Here is a 22,080-nt window from a genome sequence, read left to right on the forward strand (position 1 = left end):
TAAAGGGACCCAGAGTTGTCAGGTGCCCTGATCACTACATGTTTACCATCGATGACCCCGAAACAGTTAGGGAAGGCCCACCAGTGATGGAAGCCCTCAGCGATGCTCTTCCAGTTATCTGTGGTCGGCACTGAACTCGCCAACCAAGGCATCCCAAATAACCCTGATGACCTGTTTCACAATTTTGCGGACGGTGTTCGTGCCCACATGGTAGCTGTAAGCTACTGTATGGTATGAGTCTCCAGTGGCCAGGAACCTGAGAGAGATAGCGAGGCACTCCGTGGGCAGGATTGGGCGGGGGTAATTGGTGCGATGCATGGAGATGAGTGGTCTGATCTTGGACAGCAAGCTGTGGAACTGTTCCCGGTTCAGCCTGAAGTAGCGCTGGAAACGCTCCAGATGCAGCTCTTGCACGAGACGGTGAAATTCTCCATGCTGGTCACAGCCCAGGAGGATTTCATGCACCCAAACGATTGTTAAATGTAGTCCATGTTTGTTTTATGTGATAGAACTGTCATTGTGATGATGTGTCCCTGTGATGATGTTTTTATCTTGTCCTGTGAAGCAATGAAATGTAGCACTGTGCCCAAGATGAATTTCCCTTAGGGGACAATAAAGTTTACCTTACCTTACCTTACCTTCTCAGGTAGCTACAAGACCGCGGCGCAGATTGCAACAATGTCTTGATCTTTCATGATGAATCAATACACGAGTAGGGATGAGCGCAGGTCTTTATCGAAAACATTTTCTATTGTTTTAAGCGGGACTGCATTTAATTTGCTCTTCATACCACTGGCCTGACCAATCGCAGGCTACAACAGCCAGTTGTTGAATTTACAACACACAAACTAATGTTTCAAGAGGGCAATGTCATCTGCATAAAGTAGGCTACTTATAAATGTATCCTGCAAACTCGCTGTCAAGAAAAAAGTCTCTTGAGCTGACATTTGTGTTTGCAGCAGGCTAGCCAAAGCCACCACTCGACAATACATATTTTTTATTCAGTGTCTATAAAATAAATGTTTTTTGGACTGGGCAACAGCAATGCTGGTTTCAAGTGTGCATGAAAGTGGCCCCTTTAAATTAACTACAGAAGTGCAATGCATTTTAATTTAGAAATAATTCTGCTCTGTTTTCCTGAGTTAAGGAGACTGCTACTCAGAATTCTGAGGAAAGTTTTCATTTGATTTCATTACCCCTTTTCCTCTGAATTGACAAGATCAGAATTAGATTATGAGAAAAGTTCTTGTGGAAATAAATTGCTGTTGTTTTAATGAAATAATAATTATAATTCAGAACAATGAGAATTTACGAGAATATTTAATTTAGAAAAAAATTCTCAGATTTTTGAGATAATAGTCTATAAAGCAATATCGTTAATTAACAAAATGAATAAATAAAATATATAAATGTAGTCAAGTGAATACATTACACCTCCATAGATAACAGCCAAAAATGTACAGTGTTTCATAACTGGCCACGTGGTGGTGCTTTCACATCAAAAATAAATTAATCCCTCATAGTTTAATCTTATTTTCTAATTTTGATTTAGTTTGTAAATCACTTGTTTGGCTTCTCTCAATTTTAAAATTGCATAGCCAAAGACCGTTTAATTATTAGGCTATGATTTAAACACATATAGTAAAGGAAAAACTTTAGATGCCGTGTTGCTGGGCTTTTACTGTGAAAGACTTAGACCGGAAGTGCAGATGTTACCGCGGGGGGACCGGAAGCTGAAGCAGAGCGGCTTTCCGGGAAAATAAGAGCCGGTTAGTTGTGAAAAGTCGACTTGCAAGATTCACCGCTTGGTCTTCAGACGGACTGCAGGGCTGTTATCAAGGCTGGCTCCTCACAAGATGGCCCCGACTAACATCATTAAATACTCTTCAGAAGCGGGTAAATATTTACTTTCGTTAGCTTACCAAGCTTTAACAGTTAGCTCTTAGCCTGTCATGCTATCTCTGTGTCCAGTCATATTAACCTCACTGCTGTCCACTTTTAACACCGCATGTGTTTGTGTGACAAGTGCGCACGAGCTTACTTTTCAATGAAATTTAACCGGATGTTATTTTGTGTAGGTTTTGTGTAGATTTGTCTGTGATAGAACATTTATTCCAGCAGTGACTTGTACAACATGACAGAGCAGGTAATGAAGTTAGACATGTAACAAAGGGACTAGTCTGACCAGTATGATGGCTACTCATTGAAGCTCTCACTAGCAACCAGCAGTAGTGAAAGTCACCGATCAGGTCTGCAGACTGATTTACAAGGCGACGGTTAGAGAGAGGGAGGGGGGTGATGGAGAGGGGCTAACTGAAGCACAGGAGCAGCATATGGAAAGGAAGTTTGTTTCTCTCTTCAAATTTCATTCATAATGGGAAGGACTTTGTCTAAAAAGAAGGCTGCAACTAACAATAAAATAAATTTGAATCATCTCCAAGTGCTACACATTTCAAGACATTCGATACCATACAAATATAATTTAAATAAAGTATAAATAACTCAGGTCCCAATACTGAACCCTGTTAAACACCACAAGTTATCTTTGAAGATGTGATTAAGTATTATTCATTTTTACAGTTGGGAATGATTGATTGTATCAAATACTTAACGTAAATCAATAAATTCAGCTATAGTGTGCTGTTTCTTATCTACTGTTGTTGCTATATTTTCCACATTAGGTGATATTGGTGTTTAACTTAGAAACAGTGCCTCCATCACAGACTGTATGTTCACCAGAGAGCACTGACAAGTTTATTTTTACACCGTAAAATATCCCACTTAACTCTTATCTTGGACATTGTTCTTTTAAGAACCAAATCTAAGGGTTGCTTATAAAAAATGTTTATGTAAGTGTAAAAAAAAAATCAAATACTGGTTCATAGATCATGATAAGCTATCTCATATGTTGATATCGGTCACAAATGTCCAGCTGTCAGACTAGAATGGCAGAGTCTTTCCAAAGCTCTTAGCTTTTCTTCTTGTGACATTCAGAGTTTGCCTTGTTCAAGCTCTTTGAGGCCACCCACTCCACCAAGTTTGAGTTGATTGTAATGAGTTGACAATTCTGTCTGATATCAGGCAAATCCAGTGTGGGTACCCAAATGAAATGTTAAAACTTGGCACAAGACTGCAGCTAAACAATCTTCTTTACTTTTCTGCACCATGGACTGATAGGCTATTCAAAAGTTAGAGCTGTGTAATGAACTCTCCTCCCTTGCAGATTACAATTATTACAAGTCTCTGATTACGGAACATAATGTGCCTACAGAGTCAAAAATATCAGTTTATTGATACATAATAATTCATCATATTAATATTTTATTTTTGTACTCTTTCCCAGGCTACTTTGTAGTGCTGCACAACACTTTCCCCTTGGGTCAGGATAAAACTCTTTGTAATCTTGTCTGAACTTCATTATTTTAATGAAGTGAACAGTGTAGTGTCGTGAAGTGGAGTTGTGTCAAGGCAGAGTATTGGTCATGGGGGATTAAAATATGGGCCTGGTAATAACTTTATTTCCATTAAATATGGGTTTGATTACATTTAACCAAGTAGTGTTGGAAACTTGTAATTTTGCTACCTCCGATGTGACCTAGGGCTGGAATGAATACCGTTTTAGGAGCTTTAAAGCTACAGTGATTATTACCTATGAATATTCAAAGCTTTGACAGGACGTGACAGGACCTGGGGATGGGTGAGGCAGGGTAAAGGCTAATAAACCCACACACAAGCTGACTTAAGTAGGACTTAGCACCGCATTCATAAATTCCCTCCACCAGTTTACTGGTGATCGTGTAGGAAAAACACATTATTCATCATTTTTTCGCTCAGACCCAGAAACTTTAGAAGACTTATTAAGTTATTTGTAATAAATGTTATTTGAAACTGATCAGTGCCCAATCACAATCAACCATTATCGGAAAAATTATGTTTATTTTATTTATTTATTTGGTTATTTATCAGGGACAATGCATATTATTGAACAGTGAACTGTAAATATACTGGAATTAGCCAAAAGGCTAGTTTTCATCCGCAGTCCCTGGCCAGATCTGAGTTGGCAGCCTAAGTAATAAAAAAGTGAGAACAAGTTTAAAACAATATCATTGCATGCAGTTTAAGCAAAAATATAGTAACAGGTAAACATAGCAACACAAACATAAAAGCAGAGCAAGCCAAAACTCTACAAGCAACAATTACAAAGCAGCCTAATTCACAAGAAACAAACATAGACTGCAACAAACAACAGCAAGACAGTAACAATTACAAAGCAGTCTAATTCACAAAAAAAAAACATAGACTGCGACAAACAACAGCAAGACAGACATAAGCAAAAGAATATGGCAGGCAGGCAGTTGTTAAAGAGCAGACAGAGGCAGCAGTTGAGTATTAATGTGTGGTTTGATTATTGATGAGCCATGATTTCAACTGTTTTGTGAACAAATGGTATGAACTGAGTTCTCTGATGTGTACTGGTACTGTATTCCAGTCCTGCGACACCTTCACTGAAAATGCTGAGTGGCAAAAGGCACTTTTCCTAATGGGTATGACACAGTCTCCTTGAGTTGCACCTCTCGTTGCCTGGTTATTGCTTGACCTCTGTGTGATGAAAGTTTGAAGTGGAGGGGGAGCAGTGTTATGTATGATCTTAAAAACAAGACAAAGGTTTGTGTACTTGATTAAATTGTCCCAGCTCAAAAGTTTGTACTTTGTTAAGATAAGGCAGTGGTGGTAGTTATTCGATCTGCGATCCAAAACTTTGAGCGTTTGTTTGTACTGTGCTTCGAGAGGTTTTGGTGTTGTTTTATTGGCCTGTGTGTAACTTGTCAAACAGTATGTGAGATATGATAGTATCATTGTGTTCATGTGCAATTTGGCTGCGTTGGTGTTCATTGAGTTTCTAATAAAGCGGAAGTTGGATAAGTTAAATTTGGCTCGATGCTTTTTTAACATGGGATTTGAAAGACAGTCAAGAGTCAATCAGGATGCCCAGATATTTATATTCAGAGACAACTTGCATTTTTTTTCCCTGACAGCATTGTGACTGGTTCTGAGGTGGTAGATGGATTTTTAGAGAAAAACATGCTGACAGTTTTAGTTGTGTTGAAGGCATGATTGGTTTAGCCAGTTTGTGATGTGGTACAGTGCATTAGTGAGTTTTGCAGCAGCATGTTGTTTTGTGCTGCAATGGACATAAATCACTACATCATCAGCATATAGCTGGGTCTCCACGTCAGAGCACACAGAGGGCAAGTCATTTATATAGAGACTGAACAGAAGTGGTCCTAGTACAGACCACTGTGGTACATGGTAAGTTTGCTGGCTGAATTTCGAACATGCATAGCTTCCTGTATTACATACCTGAGAAACGGTGGAGTTGCAGGTGAAGTTGTTAGGGTTGTGTGTTTCATCTGTTCCCTTTGGACCGGGACACTGATGAATATCCCCGGATAGAAGAAGGCAGATGGCTATTATCAGGGCCTCGTTGATTTGCTGTTTGCATGACGTTCTGGTCCTTTTCCTGTGGGATTAGGAAAGTAACAGCCAAGGCATACTCTCTGTATCCAAAGACGGTGTGAATCTTGTTTGTATACTGATGAATCCCGGGGCAAATTTGTCATGATTGCTGTAGATCGTTTCCAAGCGATTACAATTGAGAGCTCCTTGGGGTAGTTTGATGTCTGCCGGTTGTACAAACTTCAGGATTAACGCATAGAGTAGCAGAGCAGCCGCAACACCTGTCCGACCTGCCGCCATCTTGCCTTGAATAAAGACAAATCAGGTAGTTTATCATGTAGTTTCACCCAAAGAGTGGGACCAGTAGAAGTGGTAGTTTTATTTCTCCCATTATATGTTATCACTTAGTAATTTTCAATTGAAGTATGTTTTCCAGTTGTTTGTTTATTTCTTTTGAAACATTTGTCTTACTGTAAAATGTGAATGAACAGATAAATATGAAGTTCCATGTTTTTTGCTTTCCAGGATGCAGCTGCCCATTGGAGTCCGAGCTGCGAGCAGTGCTGCAGCAAAGGATTATGGTCCTGGATGGTGGTATGGGAACAATGATCCAGCAGCATAAACTTGAAGAGGAAGATTTCAGGGGAGAAGAGTTTAAAGAGCACCCTCTTCCACTGAAGGGCAACAACGACCTTCTCACCATCACACAGCCTGATATCATTTACAAAATACACAAGGTACTATCCAGGGCCTGTTTACCCAGAATACTGTGGCTCCCTGACACTGAGCAATGTCAACCTTGCAGTTGATTTCAGTTTTATGTGTTGTGATTTTGAGATATCTGTGGTATTCTGAGTTTTCTGCCCCCAACACAGTACAAATGAAGTGAATGGAATCTTGTTTTGTTGCTCGAAGCAGGGCAGAGTGACAGTTGACAAACTCAAAGTTAGCATGTCTTATTCTGCAATTTTCAATGACTTTATGCTAAGTCTTTATGAAAACAGTCCACAGTGTCTAACCTGTGCTCTCTGTGTCTAAAGGACTACCTGCTGGCTGGTGCTGACATCATAGAGACCAACACCTTCAGCAGCACCTCTGTCGCCCAGGCAGACTATGGGCTGGAACACATGGTATGATATCTGACACTGCTACACCACTTTGGACACATAATGCACTTATGTGATTGTAGAAACAAAGGTCAAAAACACAGACTAACTGATATGAACTCAATGACCACTGATCACTGGGCACTTCATAAAACTACGCCTTTGCTACACACAGCTGTCTAGTTCTCTGACCTTTCTTTTTATCTACACCATAAACTACAATATCCTCCCTGCACTTGGCAGACATGACTGAGACACAGACCCTCTTGTCTTAATAAACTTCATACCTTTAGAAATGAACAGATACATACATATATTTGTCCATCTTATGGTATTTTAAAAATGTTTGGCTCCATTTTCACAATAGAGTCAATTTGCAAAAGTCTTCACCATAGTTTCTGTTGGTGCTGTTCCACGTGTCCTGGAGGATTTCAGTGTGCCAGAGAAATGGGAGAAAGTCCGGTCAAATGTTATCTGTTTACTGAGCCTAAAAACAAATGCTTGCACTGTTATGTCATGTAAACAAACCAGGACATTCTCAGATGTGTGCTCAGGTCATACTGACATGTAACCACTTAAAAGATGGTTGAGTAGTAGAGATGCTCTGATAGCATTTTCTTCCTTACTCTTACTCTTACTGATTCTGATTCCTGATTCCTCCTTGTGACCTCATTTGTCTTACTCTTGTGAATGTAATATTTCAGGAACACCTTGAGTGATTTTCTTCAAATTCTGAGCAAATGTCCACTTGGACTCAGTGATGAACTGACTAGTGTTTGGTGGTCAAAGGTCAACATCGCTGTGACCTTGCGACCGTCCGGCATCTCAAGAACACATTGAGGGGATATTTTCACATTTGGCTCAAATGTCCACTTGGACTCAGTGATGAGCTGATTAGATTTTGGTGGTCAAAGGTCACAATAACCTTAAAAAAAACATGTTTTTGGCCATAACTCAAGAATTCATATGCTAAATATGACAAATATGACATTAAATGAATGCTGTCATTGTTGTAGGGTCTGGCTCTGGTTAAACCTTACGTAAAACATAAACACATACACACAGAGAATAACGCCAAAAAAACTTTTCTTTTATTATCTTATTTGACATTTTGCTGAATGCTAATGTTATACTCTTTACCAGAAATGAATTCTTCTTTGCTGCTCTTAAACAGTAGTTGCCAGTGGCTGTGCAGCGCAACTTGCTTGGTAGGCTCCTGTTTTAGAGGGTGCAGAATATTTTTTTCAGTTCTCGGTTCTGTAGTAAAATAAGAAGGCATTGTATAGTTAATTGCTCATTTCGAATTCATGACTTGTCCATTTCTTGTCCATTGCGGTGATATCAATGCAAGCAAAAGGAATAAAAAGGAGCAGGGTGTTTGACAAAAGTTTATCTCAAAACAGCAGTGTTGCATTGCCCATGGCTAGTTAGGACATTCTAATAGAAAACAATGCAAACAAAATGATTTTGTCACTGATGCTTGCTAGCGTTGCATTCAGTTAGGACACAGTGTAAGAGAGAATTATTTTCACTGCACATTATGACCAGAGAGATTTAAATATGTCGGACTTCAACAGATTTTCCTAGTAATTACCGGATAATGTAAACCCTGCTCTTCACACGAAATAAAAAATAATAAAATTACAACACTAATTTGGCCTAAAACCTCTTAACACACAAAATTAAATTATTTGTTGAAGATGTAATTACATTATCCTATTCTCACCCTTATTTTCTGACATTATTGGCAGGTACTGCATCGGCCTTCAGAGGTTGTCTTCATAGTATTACTACATCTGTATACTATGTTTGTGTAACTGTCATGTGATTTGGGATTTGTACAGTTCCCCAGTGAAAAGGCGAGGGTATTTCCAGTTCTGTATAGTCATAAAAAATATTAAGTAGTCACAAACTCGTTTCTTGCTTTAACATGTAGATGTGTTTAGGTGTGTGTTTTTGTTTGTTGTGCAGGCTTATCGTCTCAACAGGGTGTCAGCGGAGCTGGCGAGAAGGGCAGCCAATGATGTTACCAAACAAACTGGTCAGCTGAACTTTAGCAGCATATCACTGTCAGTAGATAAATGTGTCATGCCAGACAGTCTGGGATTTCCTTATGTGTGTAACATCAACTGTAATCTGTGTGTGTGTTATCAGGTTGTAAACGCTATGTGGCTGGGGCAGTGGGTCCCACCAATAAAACCCTGTCTGTATCTCCGTCTGTGGAGAGACCTGACTACAGGAACATCAGTAAGATGACTTTACGTTTCTTTTTTTTTGTCTTTGTGCATTTTTGGACACCTTAAAGTGACTGAGTGATTCAGGGGGAAAAGAGTTGGACAAGGGCCTGGGAACATGCAGGGTATTATAGATACAGTATATGTCCAGCCTTGAAAGAGAGAGAAACCCACATGATAGACAAGATTTATTGTAGTGTATAACATTTATTTCGACCCACAAGGTACCCACAGCAGTTCAGTTTGTATTGTTCATGCTGGCTTGCTGTCACACTGCTGTGACTTGGTAGAACTGAGCCATTGTTAATGTTATTAGTAACTCCTGTCCTATTGTACAGCTCGTTATTGTATTCACTGAAATGTGTTTGTGTGTATGTGCTTTCCCCAGCATTTGATGAGCTTGTAGAAGCCTACTCAGAGCAGGTCAGAGGTTTATTAGATGGAGGAGCAGACATCCTTCTGGTTGAAACCATCTTTGATACGGCCAATGCTAAGGTATCTCATCTGATTGGTTTTAACATGTTACTAATTAATTTGACTTCTTCTGTATGATTCATTCTGCCATACAAAGGCAGAGAGCTGTCGACAGAGAAGCTGCAGATGATAGGAAGAGGTCTGAAATGTTCAGGTTGATTGGGTGTACTATAACTATTAACTTATGTCTTATTTGATGTATTTTTAGACTTAAGAGAACAAAATTATTGACAAGGACCTTTGGAAAAATGAAATCAACCATTTGTTAGTAATTAATTTGAGATTAACGTTTAAAAAATTACAATTTAACACATTTAAATATAAGAATTAAGAATAACTTAATCTCACAAAATTATGAATTCCACTTAAGACAAAAGCTGACAGTTAGCTAGGCTAATTACCTTTTTGACAGGTGTTATTTTCCGACATTGCTATTGCTGCTGGTTTTTGGATAACAGACAAATTACCAAAGTATTACTTTACCAACACTTATATATTTTAATTACAGGAGGCGAAGCAGGAAAAGTAGGTGAATTTGGCTTTAATCAAGGCTTATCGTGGCTATCTCACCACCTCACTGTAAACCCCAATGCACTCACTCAACTTAATTTTTTTTGGAAACAGCTTGCACTCAAAACTTTTAGTATAATACAATTTAGTTTTTACAATACATTACAGTAGTTTAATACAATACAGTACCAGAAAGGTTTTGAGTGCACTAGACTCAAAATAAATGTGTCACATGACCCTTGTCTGACAGGAATTTTATGCCAGTTTAACATAACTTCTTTTTTGTTGTTGTTTGAGCATTTAATTCTATATCATGTGAACATGAACATAGAAACATAGAGTGCACATTTTACAGAGTCAATTTTACAACATTCTTTTTAGAATAAGGCAAATTAACTGATGAAATGGTGAATTTTGAACCAGGAACTGCTCTTTATTTCACCTCAGCACAATTTTATGTTAGACACTTTAATATCCATACAGGCGGGAGGTGATATAGAGCACATTTCAACAGTCTCTTCGGCTTATGGCCTTAAACACATTGTCTCATGGTATGCTGGGAAACTCCACCCACTGAGTCTTAACACGCCACAATATGTTAAGTTCACAATGATAGTCTTGTTTATTGGTATTAAACTAATAAGGCGATATCGACTTCATAAATTCTAGTCAGATTAACTCAAAACTCAAAAATTGTTGACTTAACATGAAAAATTATCTCAAGCTCACAAGGGATGAGTTTTTGTGACAAGTGAACATTAAGTTTAAGTCATTTGTGTAGACTTCACATTTAATTTTGTGTCATGGATGGATTGGGGTTTACACTGTAGCTTTAAGTGGATGTGGCGCTAACCCTAACCCTACTTAACATGCTTTTTTCTTTGAATATATTCATTTCTATGGCATAAAATGCATATGCCAAATACATTTCAACAAGTAAAATTTTGGTCTTTATCATTTTTAGATACTAAGTTCAGTATGTATTAATTTCTTTGATATACAATTTTGATGGACACCTGTCAGCCAATCAGAAAATAGTACTTTCTGTGGACATGTTAAAAATTTAGTTTAAAGTTGCTGTTACAGTATAATGTAACCTGATGTAAGCACATGAATTTATGTCTCTACCTATGTTTCCCCTTTGCAGGCCGCCTTGTTTGCCATTGACCTGCTGTTTGAAAAGAGCTACGAAAGAAAACCTATATTTGTATGTCTGTGATATTTTATTCATGAGCTCTTTGATACTTTCTTATAACAGTTGATGCATGGGCTGGAGTGGTTGTAGTCAGATTCTTTTGGTTGGCACGTGAGCATACACAATTAATGTAAAAGTGAATTTTTTTTTTATAATATATGTTATATTCACACTATAATTTCCTGTTTCAATTTTGAGTGCAGTGCTCACAAATTGTCTATATATCAAGTTTCTGACCGAATTCATATAAAAGATAAAAGATGTGAACGTGCTCTTGGTTAAGGTTGAGTTGGGATATATTTCAATGCCCTTCTTGCCATCTTGTCCCACTCATTATACAGATCTCAGGGACAATTGTTGACCGGAGTGGACGTACTCTGTCTGGTCAGACAGGAGAAGCCTTTGTAGTGAGTGTAGCTCATGCTAACCCTCTATGGTGAGTTACTGTACACTACACATTACTATACTTATTACATACAAATAATACCAGAGTTCTGACAATGACATAACTCTTTTGCATTACTTCTGCTACTTCCACTCTGTGTTGCAATATTGATGCAAACTCTGGTTTCTTACTGGTTTTGTCTTAAGCAGTAACCTTATTTAGGATCCTAGTGGCTGCAGGGTAGAAGCTCCTCCTCCTGACCCTCTCAGTTCTGGTCTTACTGGTTTTTTCCCTTTCTGTGTTGCAGCATAGGTCTTAACTGTGCCTTGGGGGCGACAGAGATGAGACCGTTCATTGAGGCCATAGGAAAAAGCACCACAGCTTTCATTATCTGTTATCCCAATGCAGGTAACATTCACTCTGTCTGAACAACTACATGTCTTTAAGGCAGTACAGGTCTGAAATCTGTGGTTGATTTTTTTTTTTTTTTACATGAAGTGGTCAGGGCTTACATGCAAATTTTGCAACCACATTTACAGTTGTACATGAAAGGTAGCTGCCCTGCTCAAAGAGTTACTTAGAATGTCTCATTGCAGCAGTAAACAGAATGTATGGAGTCTTGAGAGTCATACCTCAACTTTTTCAGTGTTTAATTATAGTCATGTTTTGAAAAGGCCGTTAGAAGTTGGAGATTATTTACAAGTACACTTAAAATGAAATAATGCTTTCATTTTTTATTGATAAAATCATTAATTAGATATTCAACTTAGATTTAATATATTGGCATTAGTCGTGCCAGAGCTTAACAGCTGACCAAAGTTCTTGGTGTTGTGGATTACACTGAATTAAATGTTGTTTTTTTTTGTTTTTTTTTAAGGTTTCATAAAATTTATACATATTTAAATTTAAAAAAAAAAGTTTTTAAATTAAAGTGATAATGTAGAGGAAACATAAATAGATTGAAATTGTAAAAGCCTTTTCTAAGGGATTATTTTTATAGTTCTATGGAAAAAAAATGGAAATTGTATTTAATGATCTTCTGATTAAGTAATACATTACATTTTAGAAGTCTTTAATGGTATCATCAGCACACTCCAGACTCCATATAACTGTGCCCTGAGCTTATATGGTACACATGTTTACATAATGCACAATTTACCATATACTGTATTAATGTATATTATATATATAAAAAAAAAAGCGAACATGGTATATTTAACATTTGGTCCTACACATTTGTATATAGCAGGGACAAATGCAATTCAATGATACACCACCACCACCGATGTAAACTACAGCCACAAAATGATTGGAGTTTCACCCAGTGTGGATTGCAGAGTGTATTGCAGGGAAGTTTATTGTTGGGTTAGTGCACTCACTGTCAACACACTGTTAATGATTTTGCTGCTCTGTCTAAGCAGCTGTGGCACACACTGACCCTTGGCCTACTATATGTTGCATCATGTTTCAGACATGATGATGTAATGATGTCATGAGCTCTGTGTCTTTGTGTGTTTTTTCTGTTAGGTCTTCCCAACACATTTGGAGGGTACGACGAAACCCCAGAAGTAACGGCGTCTAATTTAAAGGTTATATTCCTTTTTTTTTTTTTTTTTTTTTTTTTTAACTGATGTTTCATGTTAAAATCAACATGGTCATTGTGATGACCAAGATGACCATGTGTCACCACTTTTACAAAATATCTTACAGTGTTAGAACTGCCAGAATAAGAAAATCAGGGATTTATTTTTCGCTACTGTAGTCTTTCAAACATCAAACACTCACTCAGTGAGCCTTCTTGTATATAATCTCCAGAGACTGTATAAAAACAACGGAAGTATTCTCCAAGACTTCACACATTGGTTTGTGGACTTTGGCAGTTTGGCATTTTGATTTTTGGAGCTAGAAGTGACCTTAGGTGAGCATATTTGGATGAGAGGGTGGAGCTGAAGACGAGCGAGGGGTGGGTCTGACTCATGTGCTGAGCGGACAGCTTGTCGCGCAAAGCGACTATGCCCTTAGATATGTATACTTTATCAATCTTTGTGCGAAACTGGGGAAAAAAAGTTTTGGTGTCAGTGTGAGTTTAACAACTGCTGCTGCGTTAGCTTGTGCTAAACGGGCAGACACTGAGCTGACCGTCTGCTGGGAGGAGAGTAGCTCGGGGCAGCCACAACATTCATTTAATATCTATCAGGGCGTCAGCCGAGAAGGCAGTCTTTCAGTGTGGCCTAGGACAAATTAGCATAAATACTAGGGATGCACCGAATATTCGGTAACCGAATATTGCAAAAAAAACACACATTCGGTATTCGGTGGAATAAGTTAAAAGCAAGGTCGAATAATAGCAGCGTGTTTTGATAAAGCAATCAAACTGCGTGCCTTGACGGGTGGAGTAAAATGTCGGCAGTGTGGCGATCCGCCTGTCACGGCACTCGCATTTGCGACTAAAAATAGTTTTGAGCAAGCAAAACAGGCTTAAATCATTCAGCACGCTGTGCGAGCAACCTACAGATTTCAACCAGCAGCAGAAACGAAAGGCGAATCCCACCGATTGTGGGTTGAACGGGGGTCACAGACACAGACAGTAATGCGTTCCTGTCAATTACGGCAGCCATCGGCTTACAGGGCGACGGAGAAGTCGGCTCCAATAATATCCTCTTCTTGGTGTGTGGACTGCCCAGAAGTACCTCAACAGCCGAGCCTGCCGAATACAGACCGTACGTGATGTGTCAGAGGAGAAACGAGCCGTTCACGGCCCACAAACATCACTGCTCTTTAGGGACTGTTCGTTACTTATGAAGGGACTTGTCAGGGGAGGAGGGTGGCTGGTTGATTTTTATTTTATTTATTTATTTTATTTTGATCCCCCTATGTTCATCACTGATTGATGCTGTTTTTGAAGTATGAATAAGTCAATAAGTAATTTATTCCATTGAAATATCATTGATGTATTATAGAAAAGTGATTTATCTTTTTATAAATGACAAAAGGCACATCTGCCTCATTTTTGCTGTGGTATCCTGATACTACTCAGAACCATGATATTTTCATTGGTATCATACACTGGGTCCTAATTTTGGTACCGTGACAACACTAATCTGGAGGGGGTTCATCTGCAAAAACTAATGAAAAACTAAACAACAATATTCGGTATTCGGTACTTGGTATTCGGCCACGCGTTTAATATTATTCGGCTTCGGCCACAAATTTTCATTTCGGTGCATCCCTAATAAATACTGCGGAAAGCCCTGTGATAGTCTGGCGACCTGTCCAGGGTGTACCCTGCCTCTTGCCCAATGTCAGCTGGGATAGGCTCCAGCCCCCCCATGACTTCTAACAGGATAAGCAGTTACGGAAAATGAATGAATGAACTGCTGACAGACTGAATATGTGGCCCAGACCACATGCTCTGAGCGGTTGGATCTCAATATGCATTGAGGACTCATTGGGCGCATCCCCACCTGTTCTTCAAACTGTCCACTTGTAATCCAAACACCCAAGACACATGCTAATACCAAGTGTAAACAGGGCTAGACATACATAAGATAAGATAAGCCTTTATTGATCCCCAGAGGGGTAAATCCGGTGTCACACCACTGCAACCCTGAAGTCTCCTGGAAAAGACCACTAGTTTCAAGAGACTGTCCTGGTTGAGTAAAAGTGAAATTCAAAATGAAAAATGTGTGCAAGGTAAGTCAAGCTGAGCCTGGCTGCCTCATTGCTGCAGCTTTAAATTTATTTTATCTTTGCAGGAGTTTGCTGTGGATGGACTGGTGAATATTGTGGGAGGCTGTTGTGGGACCACTCCAGGACACATCAGGTCAGTGTCTTTTTTTCCCTCAAAAAACATGTCTGTCTTCAATTTCATGCAAGTTTGAACATTTTAAAAATAGTTTTCCCTCCCCTTTTCCTCCTTATTCAGGGCCATATCTGAAGCAGTCAAACACTGTCAGCCAAGAGTTCCTGCTGCTGATATTTATCAGGACTACATGCTGCTGTCAGGTATTAAAACCAACTGTTACCATCTGCGAAGACTGCTGTCAAACTTGGCAGAAAAGCAGTCTCTACTATGTGTGAATCTCATTTCCAAAAAGACTTTCATGTCTAAGTCAGTAAAATCCTGGTTGTTCTGGTCGATAATGAATATAAACTAATCAATTGAGGATGTTGAACAGATGACTTGAAATACATTTTACAGTTGCACCAGCAGACTTATATTAAATGTTGCGTTTACCACATTCAGAACATTAATATAGTAGCAAACCACTATTTGCCGTGTAAAGATATGGTGGAGTGATGGCGTCCTGAACAGAGAATTAAGTCACAATTCCTCTGTGTGTGTTGTTATCCAAACTTCCCTGTGAGATGTTGCGGTAGATCCAGCCACCAGCGCATGTTAGTGCATATAAGTCCCTGCGTTTGTATCCCATTGGCTCGCTACTCAGTGCTGCTCATATGGCAGTTACTGCTGATAACTCTGTCCCGATCCACAGCATTGTTGCAGGACATAGGACCCAACCTCCGGTTCCTCCCCCCCCGGTTAACAACATTAGCTCTATGACCACCGTTGCCTTTGTTAGCGCTGTTTATTAAGTTGGCACCATTAGCTGCTATCTCAGCTACCTACATGTTGGGAGCCATGTGCAAACAACCCTAATCAGCCTCCGAGTCATAGATGTACTTTGAATATTGTGTACAACTCCTTTAAAGACGGGCCTTAACTTGTGTTTTTCAATTCTATTGTTAGAAACCTCCATGTGCTCCAACCTCCTTTTTTAATTTGCTCTTGCCCAACTTAACACTTCGTCTGTGTTTACCCGTTCCTTGATTGATTCAGTGTAACGTAGTTTAACAAAAATAAAACAAAAATCTCACAGTCCACTTTCTAGTTAACAAGGTCAGGAATAAACTTTGGACAGTAGTCATGTCATACGCACCACTGTGCTTCTCTTCCTGAGGAAAACTCTGTACAAGAGTAAAGCCAAAATATCCCTTGTACAGCTGTTGCCATCTTGCACTGGTGACATTTGGAGCCAGAGTCTGCACAGTAGCCATCTCCGCAGGATCACGTTCCCACCCATACACCTCCTCTCCTGCAATCGCAAGAATGGCCATTGATTGCTAGCACACAAATTGTCATGCACAGCTGTCAGTCCTGATGCCAAAGCCCCCTTTTATTGCATCAAATAGCTAATTAAAACCAAACATATTGGAAAAAATGAACACTTGAGCACACATAAGAAACAACTAGCTAAAGTGACATAAAACATCTTTGAGAAAAATTATTTTGATGTGTAATTTGAGTTTTTAGGGCTGGGTTTATGAATAAAACTGCAGCCAGCCACCAGGGGGTGATTGCAGTGTTTTTGCGTTATATTTGGGCAGCTGTCATGTTGTCCATCTTTATATACAGTCTATTGTTTCAAATGGAGGAAGCCTTGAGATTCATCACAGTAGCTAAACAACATTTAAAAACAGAAAAAAAAATGGAAAGAAGAATAATCAGTGATAACAGTCATTTAAATCATAATACAGGTAACTCCAGCCTCCTCAGTGTCTTTTTCCAGGTGCAGCCTTTATTGGTGCATGCACAACACACCCCTGGCTATTATTTCAATGCAGACTTTTATTTGAGTATATACGGTACACCGTTTTAAAACTAGGGAAAGCTTACAACAGAACATGTTTTAAACATATAAAACAATTAAAGTTCAAATGTCCAGGCATGGGAGATTGTTCATTCTTTTATTTTTTAAAAATCAAACAGTGGTGCTGAAAACCTCGCCTCCCTCTCCTTATCCCTGTTTGTCCAAACTGCGGGATGTTTGTGTGATAAAAGTGTCTGTTCATTTCTAGGTTTAGAGCCATTCAGGATCGGTCCTTACACCAACTTTGTTAACATTGGTGAGCGCTGCAACGTGGCTGGGTCACGCAGGTTTGCCAAGCTGATCATGACAGGAAACTATGAGGTGAGAAAGATTTCCAATAAAATTATTATTATTATTAATATTATGTCATTTGTCATTTTCAGAGATTTCAGTTATATCATGAGCATAGACGGAATTCTAGCTTGTGTATAACTGTTTATTTGTTATTTATTTCTCTGTTGTCCAGGAGGCTCTTAGCATTGCTAAGGCCCAGGTGGAGATGGGAGCCCAGGTCCTGGATATTAACATGGATGAGGGGATGCTGGAGGGGCCAACAGCTATGGCCCGATTTTGTAACTACATTGCTTCTGAGCCAGACATTGCACGGGTAGGAGTTTGAAGCAAGAGGAAATGAACACATATAATTTCTCATGAAGATTTTGCAGCAGCATTTTGTACAGTTGTGGTTCTCTAGTCACGCCAGCAGTGTGGCTCTAGGGACAATGTTTGTTGGTCCACGACTCTGATCCAGACTGAAATGTCTCAGAAACTATTGCATTGTCATAAAATTTGAGACACACATTCATTCCCCAGGATGAATCGTGATAACTTTGACTTTTCCTGTTGTGTCATCATCAGGTTAACATTGTAATATGTTCAGTAATTTTCTTTATGACCAGCCATCTGTAAACTAGTAACATTCGAGCGTGGTAAACATCATACCTGTTAAACAAAAGCATATTCGCTTGGGATGTGTGCAATTAGTTGATTAGTATTTCTGGCAATAGTTTAATCAACTAGTCAGTTGACTTATTATTAAAATTATTATTGTTTCATGCTATTGCATTCACCCTGTGAAAATGTCATTGTAATAATGAGGCATGTTACCTAAAGATTTATTTTTTCAAACAATATCGTTTTCACTAAATACAGTTTGCTCACTCTAATTTCATGAGTTGTTTGCATGGTTTTAGGATAATGTGCAATGTTCATGATGCATGGAGTAAAGTGCCCAATTTTTTTGATGATTTCATGATTTGATAATTGAAAAATGTGATTAACTGTTTCAAATTGCTCCATTGATACATGCAATATTTTTTTTATGTTTAACTTTAGAATTGAAATAGTGCTCAAGCTTGACTGTTTTGTGAGTGTTTTCTTACTTTTAGACTTGTCGACTAGTCTAAGTTTGAACTTGCTTTAAACGTCGGCATTGTGAGCATGTTAGCATGCCAGCGTTAGTATTAAACTCAAAGCACAGTACTGCCGCAGTTGAGGCTCACAGAGTTACAAGCATGGCTGTAGACTTGGAGTCTTATTTGTCAAGTCTGATTGGTGCCTAAATGATGAATGCATTCCTTTGCATCAGGGGCTCTCGTGTGGGGCTAGCCAAGTTTCCAGCTTTGTTATTTCTAATAAAATATTTTGTTTTCACTTTGTCTTGGGTTTTTACAGTATTAACCATCAGCTTGAGATGTGTGCTTACATTTTATCTCCTTTAATATAACATATGAACCTTTTAATGATTGACCTATGAATTCATCTGCTCAGTAAAACAGAAGAAGGCATTGAGGCTGTCCTTCTCCTCTGCAGGTTCCTCTGTGTATTGACTCCTCTAACTTCTCAGTGATCGAGGCTGGGTTGAAATGCTGTCAGGGGAAGTGTATAGTCAACAGTATCAGCCTGAAGGAAGGAGAGGAGGAGTTCCTGCACAGAGCTGCCACTGTGAAGCGCTACGGAGCTGCTGTAGTGGTCATGGCCTTTGATGAGGAGGGACAGGTGAGGAGGCAAACGCACACACACATAACACTGACACAAAAACACGCTATATTGCTAACAAGTCTGCCGTCCTCTCAAGGCCACAGATACAGACCGTAAAGTGGAGATCTGCACCCGGGCCTACAAGCTGCTAGTCAACAAAGTGGGGTTTAACCCCAACGACATCATCTTTGACCCCAACATCCTCACCATTGGTACAGGCATGGAGGAACACAATGACTACGCCATCTACTTTATCAGAGCCACCAAAGTTATCAAGGTAATACACCTGTCAGGAAGAATAAACACTAATTTAACCCATCCACGTTAGCCTGCAAATGGGTCCATCTCAACTAACACAAAATGGTCAGAAATCTTCACAAGCACAGCCCTTCTCTCAATCAAACAACCCAGTGCAGAACCAGTGTTAGATAGACTGTCTCATCAAAGTGCATTGGTGTGAACTGGCAGGTTTTACAATGTTGCAGAATGGCACATTGCAAGTAGTTGCCTGTTTCAACCCGTTTGGTTACAAAATGTTTGGTCTGAACTGGGCTTAAGCCATGTTTACCTAGCAAAATAAACCCTAATACTCTTTAACTTTTAAAATTATTTTTAGATTCTTATTGGGATTATTTTCAAATTATCATTTAAACAATTATTAGTGAGTGCATTTTGCTGCTGACTTTTTCCTCCAGTAATTACCCTAGGTTATTGCATATGGTGATAACACAAAGATTAAAAAGTGTGTGTGTGTGTGTGTGTGTGTGTAGGAGACATTACCAAGAGCCAGGGTGAGTGGCGGTCTGTCCAACCTGTCCTTCTCCTTCAGAGGAATGGAGGCCATCAGAGAAGCCATGCATGGAGCATTTCTGTACCATGCTATCAAGGTAAACACTGACACACCACGCTCACTGTCAATGGAATTTAGATTAGAAAATAGAAAAAAAAAACATTCACAGTAAGGTCTATGGTTTATTGTAAATAATGATGACAGTGTTTCCTGGAAAGAGTTTACAAAAATATTTTTCTGTGCTCTGAATAAATGATATCATGTTCACCTCAGTAGTACTGAAGTGGTTGCATAAGTCTAAACAGCCAAATTCTCAAAACTGGGAGGATGAAACCAAAACTGCAAAACATGTCAGTCTTACACTATTTGCCCAAACTGTAAACAGTCAAACAGTACACTAATGTGATTGTTTAACACCTCGGCATCAAGATGAAGTTGGCCCGAGAAGATTTTGCAACCTGGCTGCTCAGCCATGGAAATCTGTATCATAAAGCCCCTGACCAACAGTTCTTGTCATGATGTTACTTTCTAAGGTGGTGACTATAGTAAAGGTTGCATCTAGGGCTGGATAGTGGTACTTGATCCTTTTGAGCTATCAGGCAGCAGGACGGCACAGGTGTGATGTGTTGAAGATGTATTATGTGTGCGACCCACCATAGGAGATGTAAAAAGTAGGTGGTAGCTAACTCAGAGGAGAAAAACAGCAGCTGAAAATGTCTGCAAGTTGGGAAAACTGTGAGGTGTGAGAGCTCCTAACCCTCTGAGCAGAGGAGGAGATCAGCCAAGAGATAACGGACAGTAAATGATGGTTATTGCCATGTTAATGTTATTGCTGTTGTTAGAAAGCGCTGCCAAAGCGTATGTTATTTGTCACACTAGCGGCCGATGCTGTTGCGTTACATGTTACGCCTGTCATGCCTATTTTGATTCTGCGAAGCTGGCATGCAGTCTATAATCACACACTGGAGCGGTGTGATGTGGTGTGGAGCGGTGTCAAATGCAAAGAAGGGGTAAAGAAGGTACTTCATAGTGGCCCTATAGTCTGATCTCCTTGGAAAAAGTGTTACAGGCAGTCTTTCTACTTCATTACCACCGTCGGTCTTCTGTCCTGTTTCAGGATGGTATGGATATGGGGATAGTGAATGCGGGGAACCTGCCAGTCTATGATGACATTGATAAAGAGCTGCTGTTACTGTGTGAAAACCTCATTTGGAACAGAGACGCTGATGCAACTGAGAAACTTCTGGCCTATGCACAGGTATACACATATTCATAAAAATAGTACACCAGTTTGTTGTCTCTTTAGTTTGGTTAACAGATGACGTCTTCACCAATCTTGTTTACAGAACAACGCGAAAGGAGCGAAGAAGGTGGTTCAGACAGATGAATGGAGAGAAGGAGGTGTGGAGGAAAGATTGGAGTACGCTCTCATCAAGGTAAAACATCTGATGATCAGGTTAAATAAGTCCTGTGGGAGAATGTTCACACTGGTTTAAATTCTCCAAGAGCACCTCCGCACACTGGTATTACTAACATTCAAATAGCTTTTTTACAGCTACATTGATCAGAATGCTCTGAAAGTGACAAACTGGGCTTTAGACTCATGCTGACACTAAGTCAGCCAAGCCTGCTCTCTCAACACCATTGTACGGCTGCTCAGACATGGTTAGGAAGTATAGAGTGCCGAAGTCACGCCCCTTCCGGTAGAGCTCATGGGACCTTAGATCGGAAAAAATATGAATGGCAGTGAATGGGGAGAGCAATATTATCTTTTGGTCCCGTTTGAGTTACGACATGAAATTTAAATATGTTGTTAATGAATTTAAAACATAAATTTTAAGGTCAAGAAAGTCAAACTTTGTGGTAAAACTGTTGAGATATAAGCTTTATAATTAGAAAGACTCAAGAGTACACAGGAGGAAGTTGCGTATGTGACGTCATAGCTTTCGCTCGCTTCCTGCAGCTTGGCCTCCCCGCTGAAATTCCACTGTTTAATGATTAATTGATTTATGATTGAAGATGTCTGTGTGTTTTGTGCCAGGTTGCAGTCACTCCAAGCTGCAGGAAGCGATCGAAAGCTATGACGTCACATATGCGACTGCCTCCTGTGTAGTTTTTCTAATTACGTTTTTTCAAAAGCTTATATCTCAACAGTTTTACCACAAAGTATGACTTTCTTGACCTTAAAATTTATGTTTTAAATTCATTAACAACATATTTGGATTTCATGTAACAACTCAAATGGGACCAAAAGATAATATTTCTCTCCTCATTCACTGCCATTCATATTTTTTCCGA

General features: G+C 39.3%; 1 protein-coding gene across 1 annotated transcript in view; it reads left to right on the forward strand.

Moving 5' to 3' along the window:
• Window positions 1-1,731: 1,731 nt before the first annotated feature.
• mtr (5-methyltetrahydrofolate-homocysteine methyltransferase) overlaps window positions 1,732-22,080 on the forward strand; it is a 42,581-nt gene continuing 22,232 nt past the window's right edge. Inside the window, exons 1-19 of the mRNA XM_049563569.1 lie at window positions 1,732-1,896; window positions 5,983-6,194; window positions 6,498-6,587; window positions 8,535-8,604; window positions 8,718-8,810; window positions 9,186-9,292; window positions 10,929-10,988; window positions 11,318-11,412; window positions 11,669-11,769; window positions 12,889-12,950; window positions 15,117-15,184; window positions 15,287-15,366; window positions 17,221-17,333; window positions 17,479-17,619; window positions 18,825-19,010; window positions 19,090-19,269; window positions 19,763-19,879; window positions 20,900-21,040; window positions 21,129-21,218. Coding sequence (XP_049419526.1) covers window positions 1,857-1,896; window positions 5,983-6,194; window positions 6,498-6,587; window positions 8,535-8,604; window positions 8,718-8,810; window positions 9,186-9,292; window positions 10,929-10,988; window positions 11,318-11,412; window positions 11,669-11,769; window positions 12,889-12,950; window positions 15,117-15,184; window positions 15,287-15,366; window positions 17,221-17,333; window positions 17,479-17,619; window positions 18,825-19,010; window positions 19,090-19,269; window positions 19,763-19,879; window positions 20,900-21,040; window positions 21,129-21,218 — 2,046 coding nt within the window. The 5' untranslated portion in view covers window positions 1,732-1,856. The remainder of the gene's footprint in view (window positions 1,897-5,982; window positions 6,195-6,497; window positions 6,588-8,534; window positions 8,605-8,717; window positions 8,811-9,185; window positions 9,293-10,928; window positions 10,989-11,317; window positions 11,413-11,668; window positions 11,770-12,888; window positions 12,951-15,116; window positions 15,185-15,286; window positions 15,367-17,220; window positions 17,334-17,478; window positions 17,620-18,824; window positions 19,011-19,089; window positions 19,270-19,762; window positions 19,880-20,899; window positions 21,041-21,128; window positions 21,219-22,080) is intronic.

The sequence above is a fragment of the Epinephelus fuscoguttatus genome, linkage group LG20, assembly GCF_011397635.1.
Source record: "Epinephelus fuscoguttatus linkage group LG20, E.fuscoguttatus.final_Chr_v1".
Taxonomy (NCBI): Eukaryota; Metazoa; Chordata; class Actinopteri; order Perciformes; family Serranidae; genus Epinephelus; species Epinephelus fuscoguttatus.